General features: G+C 42.5%; 1 protein-coding gene across 2 annotated transcripts in view; it reads left to right on the top strand.

Annotated features, from left to right (window-relative positions):
• The first annotated feature begins 1,213 nt into the window (after positions 1 to 1,213).
• Positions 1,214 to 19,886, top strand: part of ME2 (malic enzyme 2) — an 84,302-nt gene continuing 65,629 nt past the window's right edge. The window contains exons 1-3 of one of the 2 annotated variants that reach the window (XM_030192949.1): positions 1,214 to 1,450; positions 14,275 to 14,389; positions 15,935 to 16,068. In XM_030192949.1, coding sequence (XP_030048809.1) covers positions 14,282 to 14,389; positions 15,935 to 16,068 — 242 coding nt within the window. In that variant the 5' untranslated portion in view covers positions 1,214 to 1,450; positions 14,275 to 14,281. Of the gene's footprint in view, positions 1,451 to 14,271; positions 14,390 to 15,934; positions 16,069 to 19,886 lie in introns of both variants that reach the window. The other variant, XM_030192950.1, reaches the window with a different exon arrangement.

Genomic DNA, 19,886 nt, shown 5'->3' on the forward strand with positions numbered 1-19,886 from the left:
TAACGAGGATGACTTCCTGACCTGCACTGAGGACAGATAGCAGCAGAACGGATACTGGGCCAGCATGATCAGAAAAAGTCACCAGACAACAAAGGTAGAAAAGATAATTTTATTTTCATTATAGTGTTTGGAATATGTCAGACTCAGAAACAGAATGAAGCTGTTTCTGAGTCTGACGTCCTGCATGTACAACGTGCAGCGACGTCAGACTCAAAAGAAACTTTGGTCGGCGCCAGCTTCAGTGGAAAAATGAAAGGACCTCGGCTTGGCTGGCGGGGGTTGGGGGTCCCCCGCCAGCTGACGGAATTCTTTAAAGGCAGCCGGCAGCGGCAGGAGGACGCGGACCTCAGCTGGCGGGGGTTGGGGTCCTCCGCCAGCGAAGGTAGGCGAGCAACAGAGGGGGAGGGTTGGCAATGGCAGCGGCGGCGGCGGCGGGGGGGGGGGGGCTATAATGTGCCCCCTCACTCTAGCCCTGGCCCCCTCACTCTAGCCCTGGCCCCCCCTACCGCCGCAGTTCAGATACGCCCCTGCTTTGAGCAACCACTTTATTCTTTGACATATGATACATATCTAATATCTAAATTTAATAAAAGGTATTAATTGTGACTTATTTTTATTTATTTTTTTTTTCTGCGTGTTATCAGACAATTATGGATTTAAGCTCCATCCCTGGCCCCACCCCCTTTAGCCTCCCCAAACAGTTGGGCCACCCACCGCCTATGCATAAACAAGTAACTAAACAGATACATAGAAACTCTTGAATATTGAGCACCTGATTCTCATAACATGATGTCTCTTTTAGTGGCCTTTTACCAGGAGAAAAAAATATCTCTGCACGAATATAACACGTTAAGGTGTACCTATAACCAGCACCAGCCCCTCCAACTGACTCACTGATTACGATTTATAACAAATGACTACTCTATCTATAAAAAGTTAGACCGTTATTACACTTCCTCTGTGTACATCCGTATATGCTGCACAAGCTGCATGTTTGAAAATGTAAGTGAGATGAATAAAAATGCAACCAGCAAACAATAAAGAACGACAACGTGGACGCAGCAGCTCATAGGTTTGTTTGCTTTGATATTAGTGTACGCAGAACGACGGCTGCGCCAGGAAGGGGGAAACACAGATTAACCTTAAATGGCTTCAACTTTTTGACGTCATGTCTCCCGTTTTCAATCAAACCTCCTTGGGCTATGATTGATGATCACTGTCCACGGAGAACGGGCAAATCTCAAGTTTTGTTTTTGAGATCGCCCGCGACAGGCCCCGCAGTTTTCCTTTTTCCGGCGACGCGTCCCGCTCTTCTCTGACGCAGTTTCCGACCAGGCAGGCAGCAGTCAAGACTCATCCGAGGGAGTCTCTGCCGGGAGAGAAGTGTCAGAGGAGTCTGGGCACCCAAGAAGGGAAAGTTGCAGGACTGGTGGTGGTAGGCGATTTGAAGGTAGGATGGATGAATGGATGGGGGGCGCGCTTGAGGGAGAGATGCTGCATCGTGGACGAGGAGGAGGGGAGCTATGTTGGACCAGCGAGAGCGGAAGAGAGGGAGGGATGGTAAACCACGGCGAGAGAGGAGACCGGTTCCCCGCAATGCACATCAAGAGAGGTGCTCGGGCAGCAGAGTGCGTGGAACTTGTTGGACGTACGTCTGCTAGTTCAAGTGGAACTTTTGCTCTTTTTGGAGTTCTTTAGTGGCTGAATGGGCAACAATGACTCCGCCTGTTATTTGTTCGATCATGTTATTGATTTGAAGAGACCAGACTTCCTGCGTTGTTAATTAGTTAATTTTGACTTAGCGCGCGCCGTTTTCAGCAGTAGATGGGCTGAGGGTTATAACTTAACCTTGAGCAACACGATTTCCTTATATCGTCTTAACAGAGGGTCTGAGACTTTCAGAGATAAAGTTTCGAAGTTACTCATGAGTCTCTGCGGTTTGCAGGTCTTCATAGAAATAGCTATGTTCGGTGCAGTGACAAAACAGGGGGAAAAAAGCTGAGAGGGAGGGATGAGAAACAGCAAAGAAAAGACATTTTGGTTATTTTTTTTTTTGCTTTTTCAGACTTTTCCCCGATGTTTAGGTATTTTTCGATTTGACATCCATTTTAAGAAGACATTTTTAAATGTACCTTAGAACCTTTTAATACATACTGTGCATCATTTTTTTTAGATTAATGTGTGTTAAATCAGTTTTGCATATGCGTTGAATTTAAGGTACACTGATGAATGTGTGTCTCTAATGGAGGTTTAGAGTGGTAAATAAGGGAAGAGAAAGGAAAATCAGTGGGAGATGGTGAGACAGTGAAAAGAGGGGTAAAGCAGAAAGAGGTGGAGAAGAATGCTAAAGAGTAATGAGATTAAAGAAAGATCTCAGAGAGATGGGATGAAGACAGGAATAATGAAATGAAGAGATAGGGAAGGGATAGAACCCTTACAATAAAAGTAGAACAAAAAATTACAAAAGTAAGTATATTTGCTATATTTAGAACTTTTTGCAAACCAAGGAATATACAAAACATCTCAAATTCTTGGGTAAAAGCAGTCATGGAAAGTTCAGAACCACTATTTCAATAGATCTGTTCCTGCTATGCTAGGTTCATGTTCTCTAGCCATGGTTCTTTTACTAAAGGGAATTAAGCATTTAATGTGCAAAAACAGTCTACTGTGTTACTACATTAAGGGGTTTTGTAGCAGTTAGCCTGTTTACACGTGTTAAACTGTGCATTATTAAATTTTTCAGAAAGGGGTTTTGTGATTGTTTGCATGTGAAACTGTGCATTATTGAATTTTCAGATTTGTTTTTTCTATCGGGAAGCATGGCATGTATGGAGAGTGGGCATGGAAGCGTTAGCCAGCTAGTGTGTTCTGCTTACCACACACTGCACCGGGGCTTACGTGGTGGTAATCAGGCAGCGCCAGGTTAGCCTGGGAGCCTTTACTGCCTCCTAAATAGGTGATGGTAAGGGCCACCCTGGGAAATGACCACACGGCAAGTGGTTAACTCACTGCAGTGCCATTTCCTTTTTTAAAAACGCCTTTTACCCGCTGTTGTAAAAGTGTGTCTCTGCGCATGGCAAACCTGTGTGCCGACACCATCACAGGAGTACTTTTACCAAGCTTGGTAAAAGGATCCTTTAATGTCTCCTACATAGGAGGCAGTAAGTGCTTCTGCTCTAAGTTAGAGCAGGTACTACACATTAATCTGAATGTTAACGGCACAATCTGCAATAAAAAAAAGTGTGACTATTCCTTCTTGATGTAGCATTAGTTTTGGGCTTCCTGCATATTAAGCTGGAATAATTACACATTATAGCACATTAAGCTGAAACATAACTGTTTTGTCTTCTCCTGCATTTCTTCTGTCCTGATTTAGGGCTCCTTTTACTAAGGTGCATTAACAGATTAGCGTGCGCTAAATGCTAAGAAGTCCATTTTATTCCTGTGAGCTTTGTAGCATTTAGCATGCACTAATTTGTTACCTTACCTTACTAAAAGGATCCTTTAGTCCCGTAATATTGCAGATAAAATCTTATGTATATTTATTTTTATTTTTTAAAATAGTTTAAACATTTTTTTCCTCCATATAGCTTATGATGTACTATTTGAAAAGCCTGGTACTTTTCATTTGGAAAAGGTGGAAATGTTTTTTTTTTTTTTGTTGCTAAAATCCTGGTAGAATATGTTTATGTATATTAACAATTCAGAGCCTGCAGGGTCTGAGTGCAGTCACTGCCTGAACTCTGTCCAGTCCAGCATTGTGAACTGACATTTTTTCTAGCCAAAAAAAAAAAAAGCTTTTTGAAACCTGCTAAGCTGAAATAAGAATCAGTACAGCATAGACTGGCGTTTACTGGATATAACTGATTATAATATTTTTACATTGATGAGCTCTAACTTTTGTTTAATTTTTTGCCTTTTTAGCATGACAGCTTCCCTTTAGACTTCCTGCTTAATCAGAATCATCTTTCATTAGGACTACAGCGCCACAAGCCTTCAGTTGCAGTTAACTGAGGGTTTTGCCTATTTTAGAGACCCCGTCTTAGTTTGGTTATTGCAGGGCCAGTCCTCCCAAACCCATAAATCGTGGGCCCTGAATACAGGCATCAGTTGTTGCCATTGTGCAATGGACGAGTTCCCTGCTACATTATTTACAGACATCAAAAGTTGGCAGTTCCCCTGCAGAACTTTATGTGGAAATGCCAGGTGTGATTGATATTGAATTACAGTAATTTCAAGGATTGTATTTTGTCTGTTGATTTAGTTTACTCCAGCTTAGAAAACAAAGCAGATGAGCTGTGTGTAAAGTGATAGCTTGGTTTAAAATACCTAGGACATTTTGTCTTTGCCTGTAGAACAGGCATGCCTTAGTAAAGGCAAGCTGGTGCACTCTCTTTGGTCACCACATTCCTCCTCTATCATTGAGCAGCAGGCTGAGAGGAGGGGGAGACTAAGTGTGTGTCCTTGCTAGAATGTCTGTTCAGTTTGAGGAGGGGTGGAGGAGGAGAAAAAAAAAAGAAGAGAGAAAATGCATTATGCTAGATGCTGTTGTCAGGCGCCTGGATTGCACTATTTTAAATTACTCTGGACGTTCCCATGCATACCTCTTACCCACCCCCACCCTGTTAGACTGTCAATGAAATGCTTGGATGTTTCACTTATAAATTCTGTCATCTTCCACATTTGCTTATTTCCGATCTGACAAAGAAGGGCAACCTTCGAAAGCTAATCAAGAAATGTAGTAAGTTATGTCAAATAAAAAAGGTATAATCTTATTTTCTTCTCCTTGTTTTATTTTGCTTGATTTCTATTGATTACCTCTAAAAGTGGACTAACACGGCTACCACACCTCTCTACTCTGGACTTTCTGAAATTTATTATTTCAAAGATAGACAACTGGTCCACTGATAATTTTCTGAAGTTGAACAGATTGAAAACTGAGGTAGTTTGGTTCGGAGATGATGAATCTTTATTGAAGAAGGAACTAAGGGCCCCTTTTACAAAGGTGCGCTAGTGTTTTTTTATTGTGAGCTAACTATGTAGATGTCCATAATATTCCTATGTGCATCTACATGATTAGCACACACTAAAAATGCTAGCGCACCTTTATAAAAGGGGACCTTAGTTCTTTCTTCAATAAATGGCCCCTTTTACAAGCGTGCACTAACATTTTAGGAATAGAATGGATGTTTTAGTCTTTAAGCTTGTGTTCCTGGCAGCGGGCATCTCATTTATTTATTTTATTGGGATTTTATAACTGTCTTTTATGAAGAGATTCACCAAGGGTGGTGTACAGCAGGTAATTTGTCTCTCAATTCCCTCATTGTGTGGTAGCAAATATATGAGAAGCAAGGACATGTGGTAAAGGTGGTTAGCTTAGTGGAGTTTAAAAAAGGTTTAGACGGCTTCCTAAAGGAAAAGTCCATAGACCATTATTAAATGGACTTGGGGAAAATCCAGTATTTCTGGGATAAGCAGTATAAAATGTGCTGTACCTTTTGGGAATCTTGCCAGGTATTTGTGACCTGGATTGGCCACTGTTGGAAACAGGATGCTGGGCTTGATGGACCTTTGGTCTGTCCCAGTATGGCAATACTTATGTACTTATGACATATAAGATTATCATGATGAGGAAGTGTCTGTAGCTAATGTTTCTGAAGTAGAGTACACTTCTTTCATGCTATTCATTTCTTTGTTTGTCATGTAGCTCTCAACAAGTGGATGATTCATTTTGATTAGTTATTATTCAAAGTCTTCTGTCACCCACAGAGTGAGTACAATGTTTTGACATGGAGTTAAACCCAGTATTAACATCACCCGTGAATCTTTAGACCTGTGTTTACAAAGGTGCGCTATAGGCGCGTTAGCATTTTTAATGCGTGTTAAACGCTAATACGCATCAAACGCTAATGCGCCTATAGGACTGTATTGGTGTGTTAGCGTTTAAAGTGTCATAACTTTAAATGCGCGTTAAAAACGCTGACGCGCCTTAGTAAACATACCCCTTAAGCTCTTATTGGCGTGTTAGCGTTTAAAGTGTCTTAACTTTAAATGCGCGTTAAAAACGCTAACGCACCTTAGTAAACATACTCCTTAAGCTCTTGATTCAATTATTCTTTAATGCAGTCGGTCATGGAAAAAAGGAAACACAAACGCCTACTATTGAGATGTATTGGAAATAGTCTGTCGCTGCAGGTCTGAGTCTGTTCTGTCACCAGCTCAGGCAAGAGAGTCTGGGGATTCAGCTACACAAGCTGGCTTGTAATGTTGTAAAAACACAATGAATTACAGGGGCTTAAAAGCACAAGCAGCAGGATTAGAGGTATAGCATGGTGCACGTTTTGTTTCTCAGACTGTACATGCTGCCTTTCTCAGACACAGTGGGATGGGAAAACAAACTCCTTATCCAGCATGCTTGGAGGCAAAGCAAGCCTACAAGAAATGTCCACAAGGCACTGGGAGCAGGAACCTACAATCACAGAACTACAAAAGAACAGGGACGTGTAGCTCACAGCAAGCAGTACTTAATATACACAGACAATATACTCTGCTCCCATTTAAATGTGGGCAACACACAAAATGTTTAACTATTTTATGTGATGCCACAGTGTACCAGCTCAGAGTGATTTATTGAAACCTTATACAGCCTCTGGTGAAACTCAGCTGACATAACTTTAAAAGGATTTTATTGTCTGATGCCGGCAGTTTATCAAAACGTGGCCACATCAGGTTTCTTTTCTTGAGTTGCTGCAGTAATTTTTCTGAGATTGCTATACTGCCATTCTGTCTCATGCTGTGTGTGCTGCCACTCCTGTTGTTGCCCATCAGTTTGTTTGTTTTTTTGTAGTTCATGGTGTGGTCCGTTTCACTCCCTAGTGAGAGTAGTGGATAGGTTGGTCGCTTCTAGGGATTTTGAATTCTGTAACTGTGTTGGCTTCCATCTCTTTGAGCAAAAGGTATTAAAAAATATGAAAATTTCAGTTATTTCATATGGGAGGAAAATGTGTCTTTTACTTCCTTAGAAAATCATTTGAGGGATTGGAGGTGGCCCGGGGGCCGTTCTTTCATTTTTTGTTATTTTAATGTATTCATTTAGTTACATCTTTTATTTTCCGCTATAACCAGTATTCTAAGTGGATTACAAACTGAAGAGCTAGATCAGCAATCTAGGAAATTATAAAAAGATGGTACAATTATTCAAAAATAACAAGACTACAGTTACATGGAAAGATCATATTTGCAAAATACAATCGTTTTAACAGCCTTTGTAAAGATATCAAAGCAGGCTAAAAATCTGACTTCCTTAGGCAGAATAGACCAGATGCTTGCTGCTTGATAAGGAAATAAAGGCTGAACTTTGGGCATTGATCAAACATGTACATGCAATTTAATTGGCGAACAAGCCAATTTGTGCCAATAACAAGGCACTAACAAATATTGATTGTAATTGGCACCAGTGTAGATTTGCGCACGCATCTCGCTATCCGCTATTCTCTTGCACCCAAATCCTATGGTGTGCTACCCAAAGGGAGGTGTGACCATGGTAGGGGTATGGGTTGGTCAGGGGCGTTCAAGACATTTGTGTGCAGTGTTATAGAATACCAGCGATGGGCACCAACATTTACATCATCTTTTGGCAGGTGTAAATCCTGGCAGCCAGATTTGGTTGTGGGAATCACTTATTCTGTAAAGGGCTCTTATACCAGAGCGCTCTTTGTAGAATAGCAGTGGGTGCTTTATCGAATTTGGCTCTGTCTACAAGACAGCACTGAATTGTTCACAAAAATACAGTCATTTAAAACTGTCCATACATAGATCAGTGGCCCAGTATTTTGGCCTATTTATCATTTGGCCCTTTAGATGGCAGTCCCTGATAGGCATTAGCTGTACAGAATTAAGTCTGCGGAGCAGTTGGGGGGAAGAGGGGGTGGTGGTTGGGAGGCGAGGATAGGGGAGGGCAGACTTATACAGTCTGTACCAGAGCCGCTGATGGGAGGCGGGACTGGTGGTTGGGAGGCGGGAAATACTGCTGGGCAGACTTATATGGTCTGTGCCCTGAAAAGGACAGGTACAAATTCAAGGTAAGGTATACACATATGAGTTTGTCTTGGGCAGACTAGATGGACCATGCAGGTCTTTTTCTGCCGTCATCTACTATGTTACTATGTTACTATGTAAGTCCCCTGAGGCAGGCCCAAAGCCAAAATATGTTGGGCTACGGATCTATGTATGAACTGTTTTTTTTTTCTTTTTTTAATGATCATATTTTTTGTGAACAAGTTGATTCTGTACATAATATTTAGCATGTGTGATATTCAAAAATAATTTCTTAATAATTTTTATCACTTAGGTCATTGGCTTTCTGTTTGTTTTGTTTTCCCTTGCTTTTTGTGTAGTTTTGGTGCAGTGGGGCTGGCCTCTTTTAGTTCCAATGTGCAAAATTAATTCTTTTGGAGACATTTTACCAGCCTTACAATTTGTGGGCAGGTATATGGAAGACCAGATGTATACGCAGGTTCTCACAGAGATAAAGATAGCTCTGATGAGCTTGTAACTACTCAGCTACTGTTCCAGCTACTCTAAATGTTCCCTGGTGGTAAATAATCTACTGCTGTGAGCCTTGATGTCTCCTGCAATGTGTATAAATAAGAAGATGCATTTTTGGGAACGAGATATCACTTTGATTTGATGCTAGATTTTCATTTAAACCCAATTTTCATGCACTCTTGAAGAGGGAAATGGGAGGAAATTTTGGGCTTTAGGATGGAGAAATTCTGTGGAAAATGCTACAAATGGCGCAGAATTCCCCCAGAAGTAAGGTAAGTATCACCCTTATATAGGACCCTTCAGTAAGATGCAGACATACCAAGTTGGTATTGGGGGATAGAGCGGTCCCCATTATTGTTTGGTACTATTGGGCCTCTCACCAGATGGTAAATTGGGAGGCGTGACTGGATGAAATAACTGTAGTATTAGAACAGCATGATTTTCCCCACTTTGGTCCGAAACACTTGTATCGATTTCAGTTCTGCCTAAGACTTTCTCAGGCTATTTCAAATCCTTTTATGAAAAATTTGCTTACCGTGTGGAGCTCGATGAGAGCTAGTTTAGGGATGAGATCCAAGATTTCAACTTTAGCGCCAATACAGTTTCAGGCACTTTCGATCATTGGACTCATTTGGACTTAAGGTTTAGATAGCTAAGTAGATGTTGGAGATTTCTTATCCTTTGACGAACTTCGGGAGAAATTTCAGTTGGGCTGTTGGGACATATTCCCCTATTTGCAGATTAAACACTATATAGCCTCTAGGGGATGGTTACAGGAAGATGAAACTGAACATTTGGAGAACCTCTGGTTGTCACTGGGTAACTTTAGTCAACAGTTGTCCCTTTTTATATATAAAGTTTTGAAAGGAAAAGAGTTTAAACGTTAGTTTGTTGCAATGGGAGAGGGACTTGGATGGTGATTTTACTATGGGTACTTGTAAAAATATGTTTAAGGAGGTTCAGAGAACATTGGTATGTGTATTAACTGGTCTATATGTATGTTGGTAGCTTTGGCTCTAAACATTGTGAAGCATTAATGGAAATATATACTAATCACTTAATAGATTTCAAATGCTTTTTATTTGTACAGTCAAACCAAAAGTGTAAACTCTTCCTGATGATTCTATGGAATCCTTGTTCTGAGCCAGTAACCTGCCTTTTAATTAAAGTTTGTTTTACTTTGTTTCAACAAAGATTTTCAGATGATTCAGTAAAACTTTTAAAGGTTTGATCCAATTTTTGGTTTGGCTCGCTGTTATATATCGCATTCATAAACTCTAAATCTAGCCTATAGGTGTCACTGTTGTGCGACATCTGGGATTCCCTCCCCCATCAGAGAGCTGTGAACTGTAGGTATTCCAGAGGTACTTAGCTGTCGGAACACTACTAAATAGCAATTATTCTGGACTCGTGTCTAGGGGAGTGTACCTCTTTATCTCAATGACTAGCTAGTTATTGGGAAAAAGGAACAATGCCATAGATGGAATACATATAATATATTGTTTATTAGGTAAAGAAATATATTTATAAATAGTTCTGCATCGAAATGCCAAGCAAAATACAAAATCCTTACTATAAAAATAGATTATCACCAAAATATAGATAGTGAAATATGATTATCCTTATGGACTAACTAAATGAGTGATTACACCACACGCCTTATGCAAAATACAGAGTTAGCAGCTAAATTCATAGACCATAAATCATGACATAAACCCATCTGTCACAGACAAAGCAAAGGACTAATTATCCCCATGACCATAGGAAATAAATCCTGTTATCTCACCCTGCAGTCTGTGGCAGACTTCCAATGGTAGAAACGGAATCCTCCTCTTAGACTCAGCGAGTCTCTCGGTCAAGGAATTAAGTCCGAGATCTGTCTTCTGGACACAGATTACACAGTCATAAGTAAGGCCATAAACTGTATCTGAGTGAACCTTGTGAACTGGTTACAAGGTATGCAGTTCACTGGTGTATAGGACAATCAGTTTCTAGCTCATTTAGAGCCTTCTATCCACCTGCAAGTCTTCCGGTCGTCTCCTTTCCTCTTCAGTCCAAACTTTTGGTATCAAAGGGTCAGATGATACCTATGGACCAATCAGATGGTGTAATCATGTCCAGCCAGCTTCATGGTCAAGAAGCGAGCCTTTGTTCTTGTATCGACAACAAGCAAACCTCCCCGTCTACTCACATACTCCTGGAGCCATGTGTGACTCTCCTCCAATCTTCCCAGGAGATAGCAGCCAGTTAGCAACACAGAATATGTCCTTGGATGAAATCATCTTGCTGTGCTCAGCAGTAATGTTCCTTTGGCAAAGCTGGTACAGGCCACAAGCTGTAATCCATATCTCTCTATATAAAACGCACCTCCAACGTTCTATGAAGCCTCTTTTAGCCAAAAGTGAAGGGGGTGAGATCCCATTGTGTCTGCCCCGCCCACGCGTCAAACGTGATGACGTCGAGGGCGGAGCAATGACACTCAACCAATCGCATCGCTCGGCAGCGAAGCGTCAGGGAAGGAGGCGGCGCTCTCGGCGTCTAGCCTTCCCTTCGCTGTGTTCCGCCTTCTTCTGACGTCAAGGATGACGTCAAAAGAAGGCGGAACACAGCGAAGGGAAACCTAGACGTCGGGAGCGCCGCCTCCTTCCCTGACGCTTCGCTGCGAAGGGGGGGGCATGGATGCAAAGGGGGGGGGCATGGATGCGAAGGGGGGGACGAGAAGAGGGCGGGCCAGGCTGGGACATGGGAGAGAGAGGAGCATGGATGCGAGGGGGGGTCATGGAAGGGAGAGAGGGGACTTGCTGGAAAAGGATGAATGGAGGCGGCAGGGGACAGAGGAGCATGGATTGCAGGGCAGGCCTCAGGCAGAGAGGGGAAATGCTGGATAGGGATGAATGGAGGGGGCAGGTGACAGAGTAACATGGATGGCCATGGATTGGGACGGCAAGGCTCAGGGAAAGGGGAATTGCTGGATAGGGATGAATGGAGGGGACAGATGGGCATGGATGGATATGGATTGCAGGGCAGGCCTCAGGCAGAGAGGGGAAATGCTGGAAAGGGATGAATGGAGGGGGCAGGAGACAGAGTAACATGGATGGCCATGGATTGGGAGGGCAGGGCTCAGGGAAAGGGGAATTGCTGGATAGGGATGAATGAAGGGGACAGATGGGCATGGATGGATATGGATTGCAGGACAGGCCTCAGGCAGAGAGGGGAAATGCTGGAAAGGGATGAATGGAGGGGGCAGGGGACAGAGGAGCATGGATTGCAGGGCAGGCCTCAGGCAGAGAGGGGAATGCTGGATAGGGATGAATGGAGGGGGCAGGGGACAGAGTAACATGGATGGCCATGGATTGGGAGGGCAGGGCTCAGGGAAAGGGGAATTGCTGGATAGGGATGAATGAAGGGGACAGATGGGCATGGATGGATATGGATTGCAGGACAGGCCTCAGGCAGAGAGGGGAAATGCTGGAAAGGGATGAATGGAGGGGGCAGGGGACAGAGGAGCATGGATTGCAGGGCAGGCCTCAGGCAGAGAGGGGAAATGCTGGATAGGGATGAATGGAGGGGGCAGGGGACAGAGGAGCATGGATGGCCACACACACACACACTCTCTATCACACTGTGTCTCACATACACACTTGCACACACTCTCATTCTCACACTCACACCCAGACTCACTCTCTCTCTCACACACTCACACTTTCACTCTGACTCTCAAACAGTCACTCTCACATACACTCTCCCAAACATACATACTCCGAAGAAAACCTTGCTAGCGCCCGTTTCATTTGTGTCAGAAACGGGCCTTTTTTACTAGTTGTTATAATAATGGCTGTATAGGCCAAGACCAGCAAAGGTGAGATCTCAGGTAAATACTCCTACAGAACACTGTCGCTATAGCAACCCTAGCCTCACTAACCTGGGGATTGGTTCCTGCCCTGGGAATCGATGCCAGGTTTTAAGTATACGTCGCCTTGGGTGAATTTCTTCAAAAAGGTGGTAAATAAACTCTAAATAATAATAATGTTATATAGCAGCAAAAGTTGTCCCTGCTGTCCTCGTAATTCAGTTTTGGAAAACTGTCTTCTCTCCCTGTCATGCCACTTTATCAATATGTAGAGTTGTTGAACAAGCCAGTTGGCCTTTGTCAGTACTATTCACTTTAGACCTTGGAAATGATCCAATAGTGAGAATCTTGACTGATAAAATTATTTATCTTGCTGGGGTCTTCTCACCAAAGACTGGTTAACTACGCTGTTGGATAAATATTAGCTGGAAGCCTGAACGTTGTTTACTTATATGCATTCCACACTTTGAATTGGACAAAGGGTCTGTGAGATTTGCAGTTTAGGTTTATTGACAAAACAAGTGGTGATAAGAGCTGTGGTCTGCGACGCTGCGCTTGGCTTGGAGTTTGTGTGTGAATGGTTATGCAAGGGCTCTTCTGATAAGTTCCTCAGTGGAAAACAAAGAACTACTGCTTGCTAATTGGAGTAGCCTAGTGGTTAGTGTGGTGGCATGAGAACTTGGGGAGTTGGGTTTGATTCACACTGTTGCTCCTTGTGATTCTGGGCTAGTCACTTAACCCTCCATTGCCCCAGTAACAAATAAATAGCTGTACATGTGTAAACCTCTTTGATTGTAATCACAGAAAGGCAGTATATCAAATCCCCATCCCTTTTCCCCATGGCCGCCGAGGGGGGGGGGGGTGGGGGGGACAAAATTCCCCGGTCCTCCAAGGGGGGCCCAGCGCCACAGTCCCACCCACCCTCCGTCGTCGACCGCCTGCCACTGGGCTGGGCCCTTTCATTGAAATCACAGCGCCTCTCACCTGCGTGTGAAAGTGCTGCAGGCAGCAGCAGATCGCTTCCCTTCGGGCCTTCTTCCTTCCCTGTGTCCCGCCCTCACGAAAGTTACGTCGGACAAGGGCGGCACACAGGGATGGAAGGAGGCCCGAAGGGAGGCGATCTGCTGCTGCCTGCAGCGCTTTCACATGGAGGTGAGAGGCGCTGTGATTTCAATGCAGGGGGCCCAGCTTGGTGGCGGGCGGTGACCTCGGGGCGGGGCCCCGTGGGCAGCCTAGCCCCGGGCCTGGCCCAGTCTCTCGGTGGCCCTGCCTTTCCCTTTCCATGCTTGAGTTAGTGTAGTGCAGTAAAGTTTCCTATTTTATGACCCAGCCAACCCAAGATACTGCTGCATTACTGGGCACTAAAAGAAATGTTTGCAGTAAATGCTCCAAGAGATTTAAAGGGAAGTTTTCAAACTGTTCATATGCAGTCTTTACCCTGATGTACCTTTTACCATGGGTGGTGCACTAATTTTCAAGAGACAGTACGTCTATACTTTTCGTTTGAAACTTGCTAGTGGTACAAAATACAAACGGTCACTTTCACCTGCTTTCTCTGTGAGTCAGTTTCTGCTAAGAGAAAAGTATTTACAAAGATTTGAAAATGCCATCTGTATGTAGACTTCTTTTCCCTGACTTAAATATGTCCCATGAGCACTGCCTTTTAGTGCAGATTAAAATCTGCATGTTGTGGAAGAACTGACCAAAGAGGATATTGTTTTCAAGTACCTGATTTTTGGGTAGATGGCATTTTTCCTGTGTAAATTGTTTTAAATTGAGTCTCCTCTGAAATGGATAATTGCTGCAACCGTTAAAGTGATTTGACTCTTTAAGCAGATGATTTGTTTTTTTTACTCATTTACTTTCCTGGATTACAGAGCAGAAATGTTGTCGAGGCTGAGAGTTATTGCTCTTCCCTGCACGCTAGCATGCCGTTGTACGCACACCAAAGAGAGGGGCAAACCCTTAATGCTGAACCCCAGAACAAACAAGGTAAGTAAAATGGAGGAGGAGGAAGGAGTTGTACTATTGCTTTTTAGGAATAGCCAACTGGAAATGAAATTGGAGTCATTGTTAATAATGATATAGTACTAAATAAGTAAGGAAGAAACAAAGTCTCTAACAATATTTTCTCTCCCTTATGAAAAAAATCTAAAAGGACAGAGACCTAGGCTATTTTCTATAATATATGCAATAAGAAAAAAATGACATACAGTATTTTTAATTATAATTAAATGTATAATTGTATAAATATTTGCAATGTCTACACTCATGCCAGCCACCTCATCTAAATGACTTCACCACCACCTAACGATTATATACAGACTAGCCGTTGAGCCCGTAAAAATGGGCTAGTAAAGGAAGGGGGGGGGGGGTTTGAAAGGCCCCCCCGGATAGGTCGCCGCCCCCCCCCCCCCCCCCCCGGAGTCCCCTCTGCCACCCCTCCACCCGGGCCGGGTACCTGGCTTCACTATTCAAACTGCCGGAACGCAGCACACAGCTCATCTGAGCTGCCGTCGGCCTTCCTTCTTCTCTGCGTGTGTTCCGCCCTCGTGTGACGTAACGTCGGTGAGGGCGGGACACAGGCAGGTAAGGAAGGCCAACGGCAGCTCAGATGAGCTGTGTGCTGCGTTCCGGCGGTTTGAATAGTGAAGCCAGGTACCCGGGCCGGGTGGAGGGTGGGTGGCGGCAGTGACTCCGGGTGGGTGGGGGGAGGGGTAGCGGCAACCCTGGGGGGGGAGCGGTGGCGACTGCGGTTCCCTCACTTGCAGGTGCGCAGGTTCCCTCTCTGTCACGCCCCCGTCATCACGTATTGACGCGGGGGCGGGACAGAGAAGGTCTCTACTGCGCATTTGCGAGTGAGTACGCCTCTTGCCATTTATGTTTGATGCCATTGTGCTTTAAACAGTTACCATAGTTTTCAGTCACAGGATCTGATTCTATTAAAAATGTGTATCTGAAGAAAGGTTATGGTTCTTGTAGATTGGTGCAAGAGTTTCCAGAAAAGAAGTAGAAGAGGGTAAGTGTAAAATATGTTTTGAAGAAATTGCGAGAAATGGGCTCAGCTGATTGGGCCCTGCCACTTCCTGACTGGTAATCAGTTCACAATGAAGAAAATATTGTGACAGTTGAAGAACCAAGTAGTAATTTCACTTCATTTAAGTGAGGTGGCTGGCATGAGTTTAGGCTTATTGCAAATTTATTCAGGATGATATATGCCAAATGCTTATTGAAATTGGTCAAGGTTTTATTTATTTTAAACAGAGTGTACATATGCTCTCTAAAGGGATTGCTTCCCTTTTGATAAACTTTTTAAAAATGCATAAACCTGGCAGAAATAGTATTTCTAAGTATAGGTGTAGTGGTAGAACCAAATCCTACAGATCATTTGATCCTAGACTTAGGTCACTGTCTTTAGACCTCAAATATAACATCTATGCAACTATCTATTCACAGTAAAATTTGAAAAAGTATTGTGACATCTTAGTATCTCTCTTTTATAATGTCTGTGGGTTCAGATGCATTTTATTATTTTAGGGAATGGCATTCACATTAGAGGAGCGTCAGATACTTGGACTTCAGGGACTTCTGCCACCTAAAATAGAGACCCAAGATATCCAAGCCTTGCGCTTCCATAACAACATAAAGAAAATGACTGATCCACTGCAAAAGTAAGTTGATTATTTTATTTTTATTTATTTATTGGGATTTATTAACTCACCCAAGGCAGTGTACAGCAGGTACAGTTTTACGTAAAACTTAGTTTTGTTAACAGCATAGCATTAGTAAAATGACCAAGTATAAACATAAATACAGTGAATGAGGTAAACTTGAAAACAGCAAATTGAAACCTATTAATAGGACTATCGTGAAACAGAATCAAAAATACACACATTTAACAACACTGAGATTCAAATAGCAGAGATATAATAGGATGCCGGTATAATACTAATGAAATATCTAATAAGCACACAACTAGAACATTCAGATAACATGAACTTCTTCAGATAATTTCCAGTCAATTGTTTAGTTTGTCACAACTGCAGCTGATCATTCACTTAATGGTTATAGGAGGGGGTCTGTGGTAATTGCCTTCACAATCATGAGACATCTCAAGCATCCTCCACTTTGGGCACACACAAGTACATACGTATTGCCATACTAGGACAGACCGATGCACCTAGTACCTGGCAAGATCCCAAAAAAAGTACAATATATTTTATGCTGCTTATCCTAGAAATAAGCAGTGAGTTTTCCCCAAGTCCATTTTAATAATGGTCTATAAACTTTTCCTTTAGGAAGCCATCCAAACCTTTTTTTTAAACCCTGCTAAGCTAATGGCCTTTACTACCTTCTCTGGCAACAAATTCCAGAGTTTAATTTCACATTGAATGAAGAAAAATTTTCTCTGATTCATTTTAAATTTACTACTTTGTAGCTTCATTGCATGCCCCCTAGTCCTAGTATTTTTGGAAAGAGTAAGCAAGCGATTCACGTCTACCCGTTCCACTCCACTCATTCTTTTATAGACCTCTATCATATCTCCCCTCAGCCTTCTTTTCTGCAAGCTGAACAGCCCTAGCCACTTTAGCCTTTCCTCATAGGGAAGTCGTCCCATCCCCTTCATCATTTTCATCGACCTTCTCTGTACCTTTTCTAATTCCACTATATCTTTTTTGAGATGCGGCGACCAGAATTGAATGCAATATTGGAGGTACGGTCACACCATGGAACAATACATTACTCAGCTCTTCTAAAAGTGAAAACAACATTCTTCCAGGACATCTTTTTTTATTTACAGGCTCTCTGAAAAGCTGCCATTGCTTATCAGTTCATGTATAGTATAGGCTACAAATCAAGGAACTCGAGGGATATGTGGGAGAAACCTGCACACAAATGTAGAACAGCTTGATGGTGCTAGAATAAGGAGGTGTACAGGGAACTTATACTCATTTTGTTTTTATTTTGCTTTGCTTGCTTAATTTCTTTAAAATGAAACGGGTTTCCATTTGTAGGTTTTTTTTTTTTCTTCTTTTTTTCTCTCTTTTTCCTTCCTCCACACCAAACAAAATAGAAGGGTGGGTTGGTCTTCTTCCACAGCACCAAAGTTCACAAAAATGGATCCCTCCCTCAGACCTTTTCTTACCTTATTGGCATTTTCTAGGTGCAATAATGAACTCCTTTGACTCCTGCCCTACCTTTGTTTCTCAAAATAACGGCTGATCCAAGGCTACCTATTATACAAGATCTTAGAGCAGAACAGGAGCAAAAGAAGATCTATTGTGCTCCTTAGAAGATGGCAGTGGGTTAAGAGAAGGATCCAGTACGATCCATAGGAGGTCTGAGAGGATCCATAGAGGGGGTGGGAGAAAGTGGTGAGCAGTGGGGGGAAATGGCATCTAAAGTTAGGACAGCCTTTCTGGTGTCCTAACTTCATCTGGGTAGTTGCTGGTTAGCTTCACCACTGCTCTGCCCTGGCACTATCCAGATAACGCTGAGACAGTCGCTGGTCATTTTCAGCAGGAATATTTATTTTATTTATTTATTCCATTTATATCCCACATTATCCCAATAGATCAGGTTCAATGTGGCTAACAACTTACTGTAATTAAGAGTATAAAAAGTGATGCGGGATAGTTTACATTAAGTAGTAATAAAGTAAATTGGAATTGAGTTTTACAATATGTAATATGGAAACGAATGCTAGAAGCATCATCCATGTATGACAGAGTGGAACTGAGAAATTGGAATAATGTACAATTAGGGGTTTACATTAATTATGATCATTTGTGAGAAATTGCTTAAACAGAGAGGCTTTAAGGTATTTCTGGAATATAAAATAATTAGTTTCCCATCTGATGAATTTTGGGAGGGGATTCTACCTTTTGGTACAGAGGTAAGAGAATCCTGACATGTAGTTTGACTTGTAGATCACATTTTTGCAACTGGGATAGTGGAGGGTTTGATAATCTGTTGAACCAGGGAGAGCGTTGTGAAAGGGGAGATCAATTAAAGGTTGCATATAATCAGGGGATAAGCCATATAGAGTTTTGAAAACAAATGTATATAGTTTGAATGTTATTCTGACATTGATTAGAAGCAGTGTAATTTTATAAGCAAAAGGCTGTACTTTCACAGCCAAGTAGACTAATCTGGCTGCTGTATTTGGAGTTGCCTGCATTTGTTTTCAAGGAAGATTCCTTACAGCCAGCATAAATGGCATTGCAATAATCGAAGTGTGATAATACTAATGTTTGTACTAAGGTTCTAAATATATCATTAGGGAAGAGACGCCTTATTCTTTTTAGTTTCCTTTTTTTTTTCAATTCTCTTTATTGTCATCAGTACAATACATGCTCATAAATCGTACTATCTAATACAAGCCATCAACACTTGGAACATCGTGACCTTCATCACAGAAATATACACAAATAACATTCATGAAGCACAATTGCACTAACATTTTCTTCTATTCCCTTCCCCCCTCCCTCCCCTGAACCCCCCCTTGCCTGCCCCCCTCCCCCCTTATATGAACTCCATTGGTGATAGGAAACCTTACTATCTTATCAGTTCCTCCAACTTCTGCCAAAGTAATGCATACTGTCTATTATCTGTGTTTGGGGATTTCTTATACACTGTGTTCTCATACCTTGCCATTTCTTTAACCTTCGCCACCCAACAATTATAGGGTACTGGTTCTACCTTTGTCCAACACTGCAGGATAGTTTTTTTAGCTGCCAGGGTAGCCATATACAAGAATCTCCTTTGTGGTTGAGATAACCCCTGTTCTAGGAGATCTGTCTGGTCCCCCAACAGCAACGAATGGTAGGACCATTCTACCTTCTCCTGGATTACTATGTTCAATACCTCAAAAATTTGGTTCCATAGTGTCAGTTTAGGGCATTCCAGGAAGCTATGTAAGAAGGTACCAATACCTGCCTGGCATTTGGAACATGTGTCCGATTCCCACAGTTTCATTTTCTTCCCCTTTTCACAAGTGATATATGCCCTATGGAGCAATTTAAACTGAGTTTCTTGCCAATCCGCAGATTTGACAAATTCGGCTAGTGACACAAACAGGAAGTTAAATTGGGCTTGCGAATATTCAGTTCCCAATTCTCTATTCCATGCAGAGACAGCTCCTCCCTTCCCACTAGCTGGTATAGCCATCTTCGTCAGCTTATACCACGTAGATAATTTATTGCCCTTCGGGGGTAAACATAACACCATCTTATCCAGTTTCCCATATGTCCATCCATTCCCATACTTCCTCCACGCCTGTAGCCAATAATGTCGTGCTTGCAGATAGTGTAACATTTGATTGTTTGGGATCCTCCATGTTTCCTTCACTTGCGAGAAGAGAAGGAAACTATTGCCCTCTGTGGATACCAAGTCTCCCCATGTCACACATCCATTCTCTGCCCATCTTTTAAATACAGAGGGTCCCATGCCCCCTGGGAAGTCTACCAGTCCCACCATTCTTTGAAAG

Source organism: Microcaecilia unicolor, chromosome 2, assembly GCF_901765095.1.
Source record: "Microcaecilia unicolor chromosome 2, aMicUni1.1, whole genome shotgun sequence".
Taxonomy (NCBI): domain Eukaryota; kingdom Metazoa; phylum Chordata; class Amphibia; order Gymnophiona; family Siphonopidae; genus Microcaecilia; species Microcaecilia unicolor.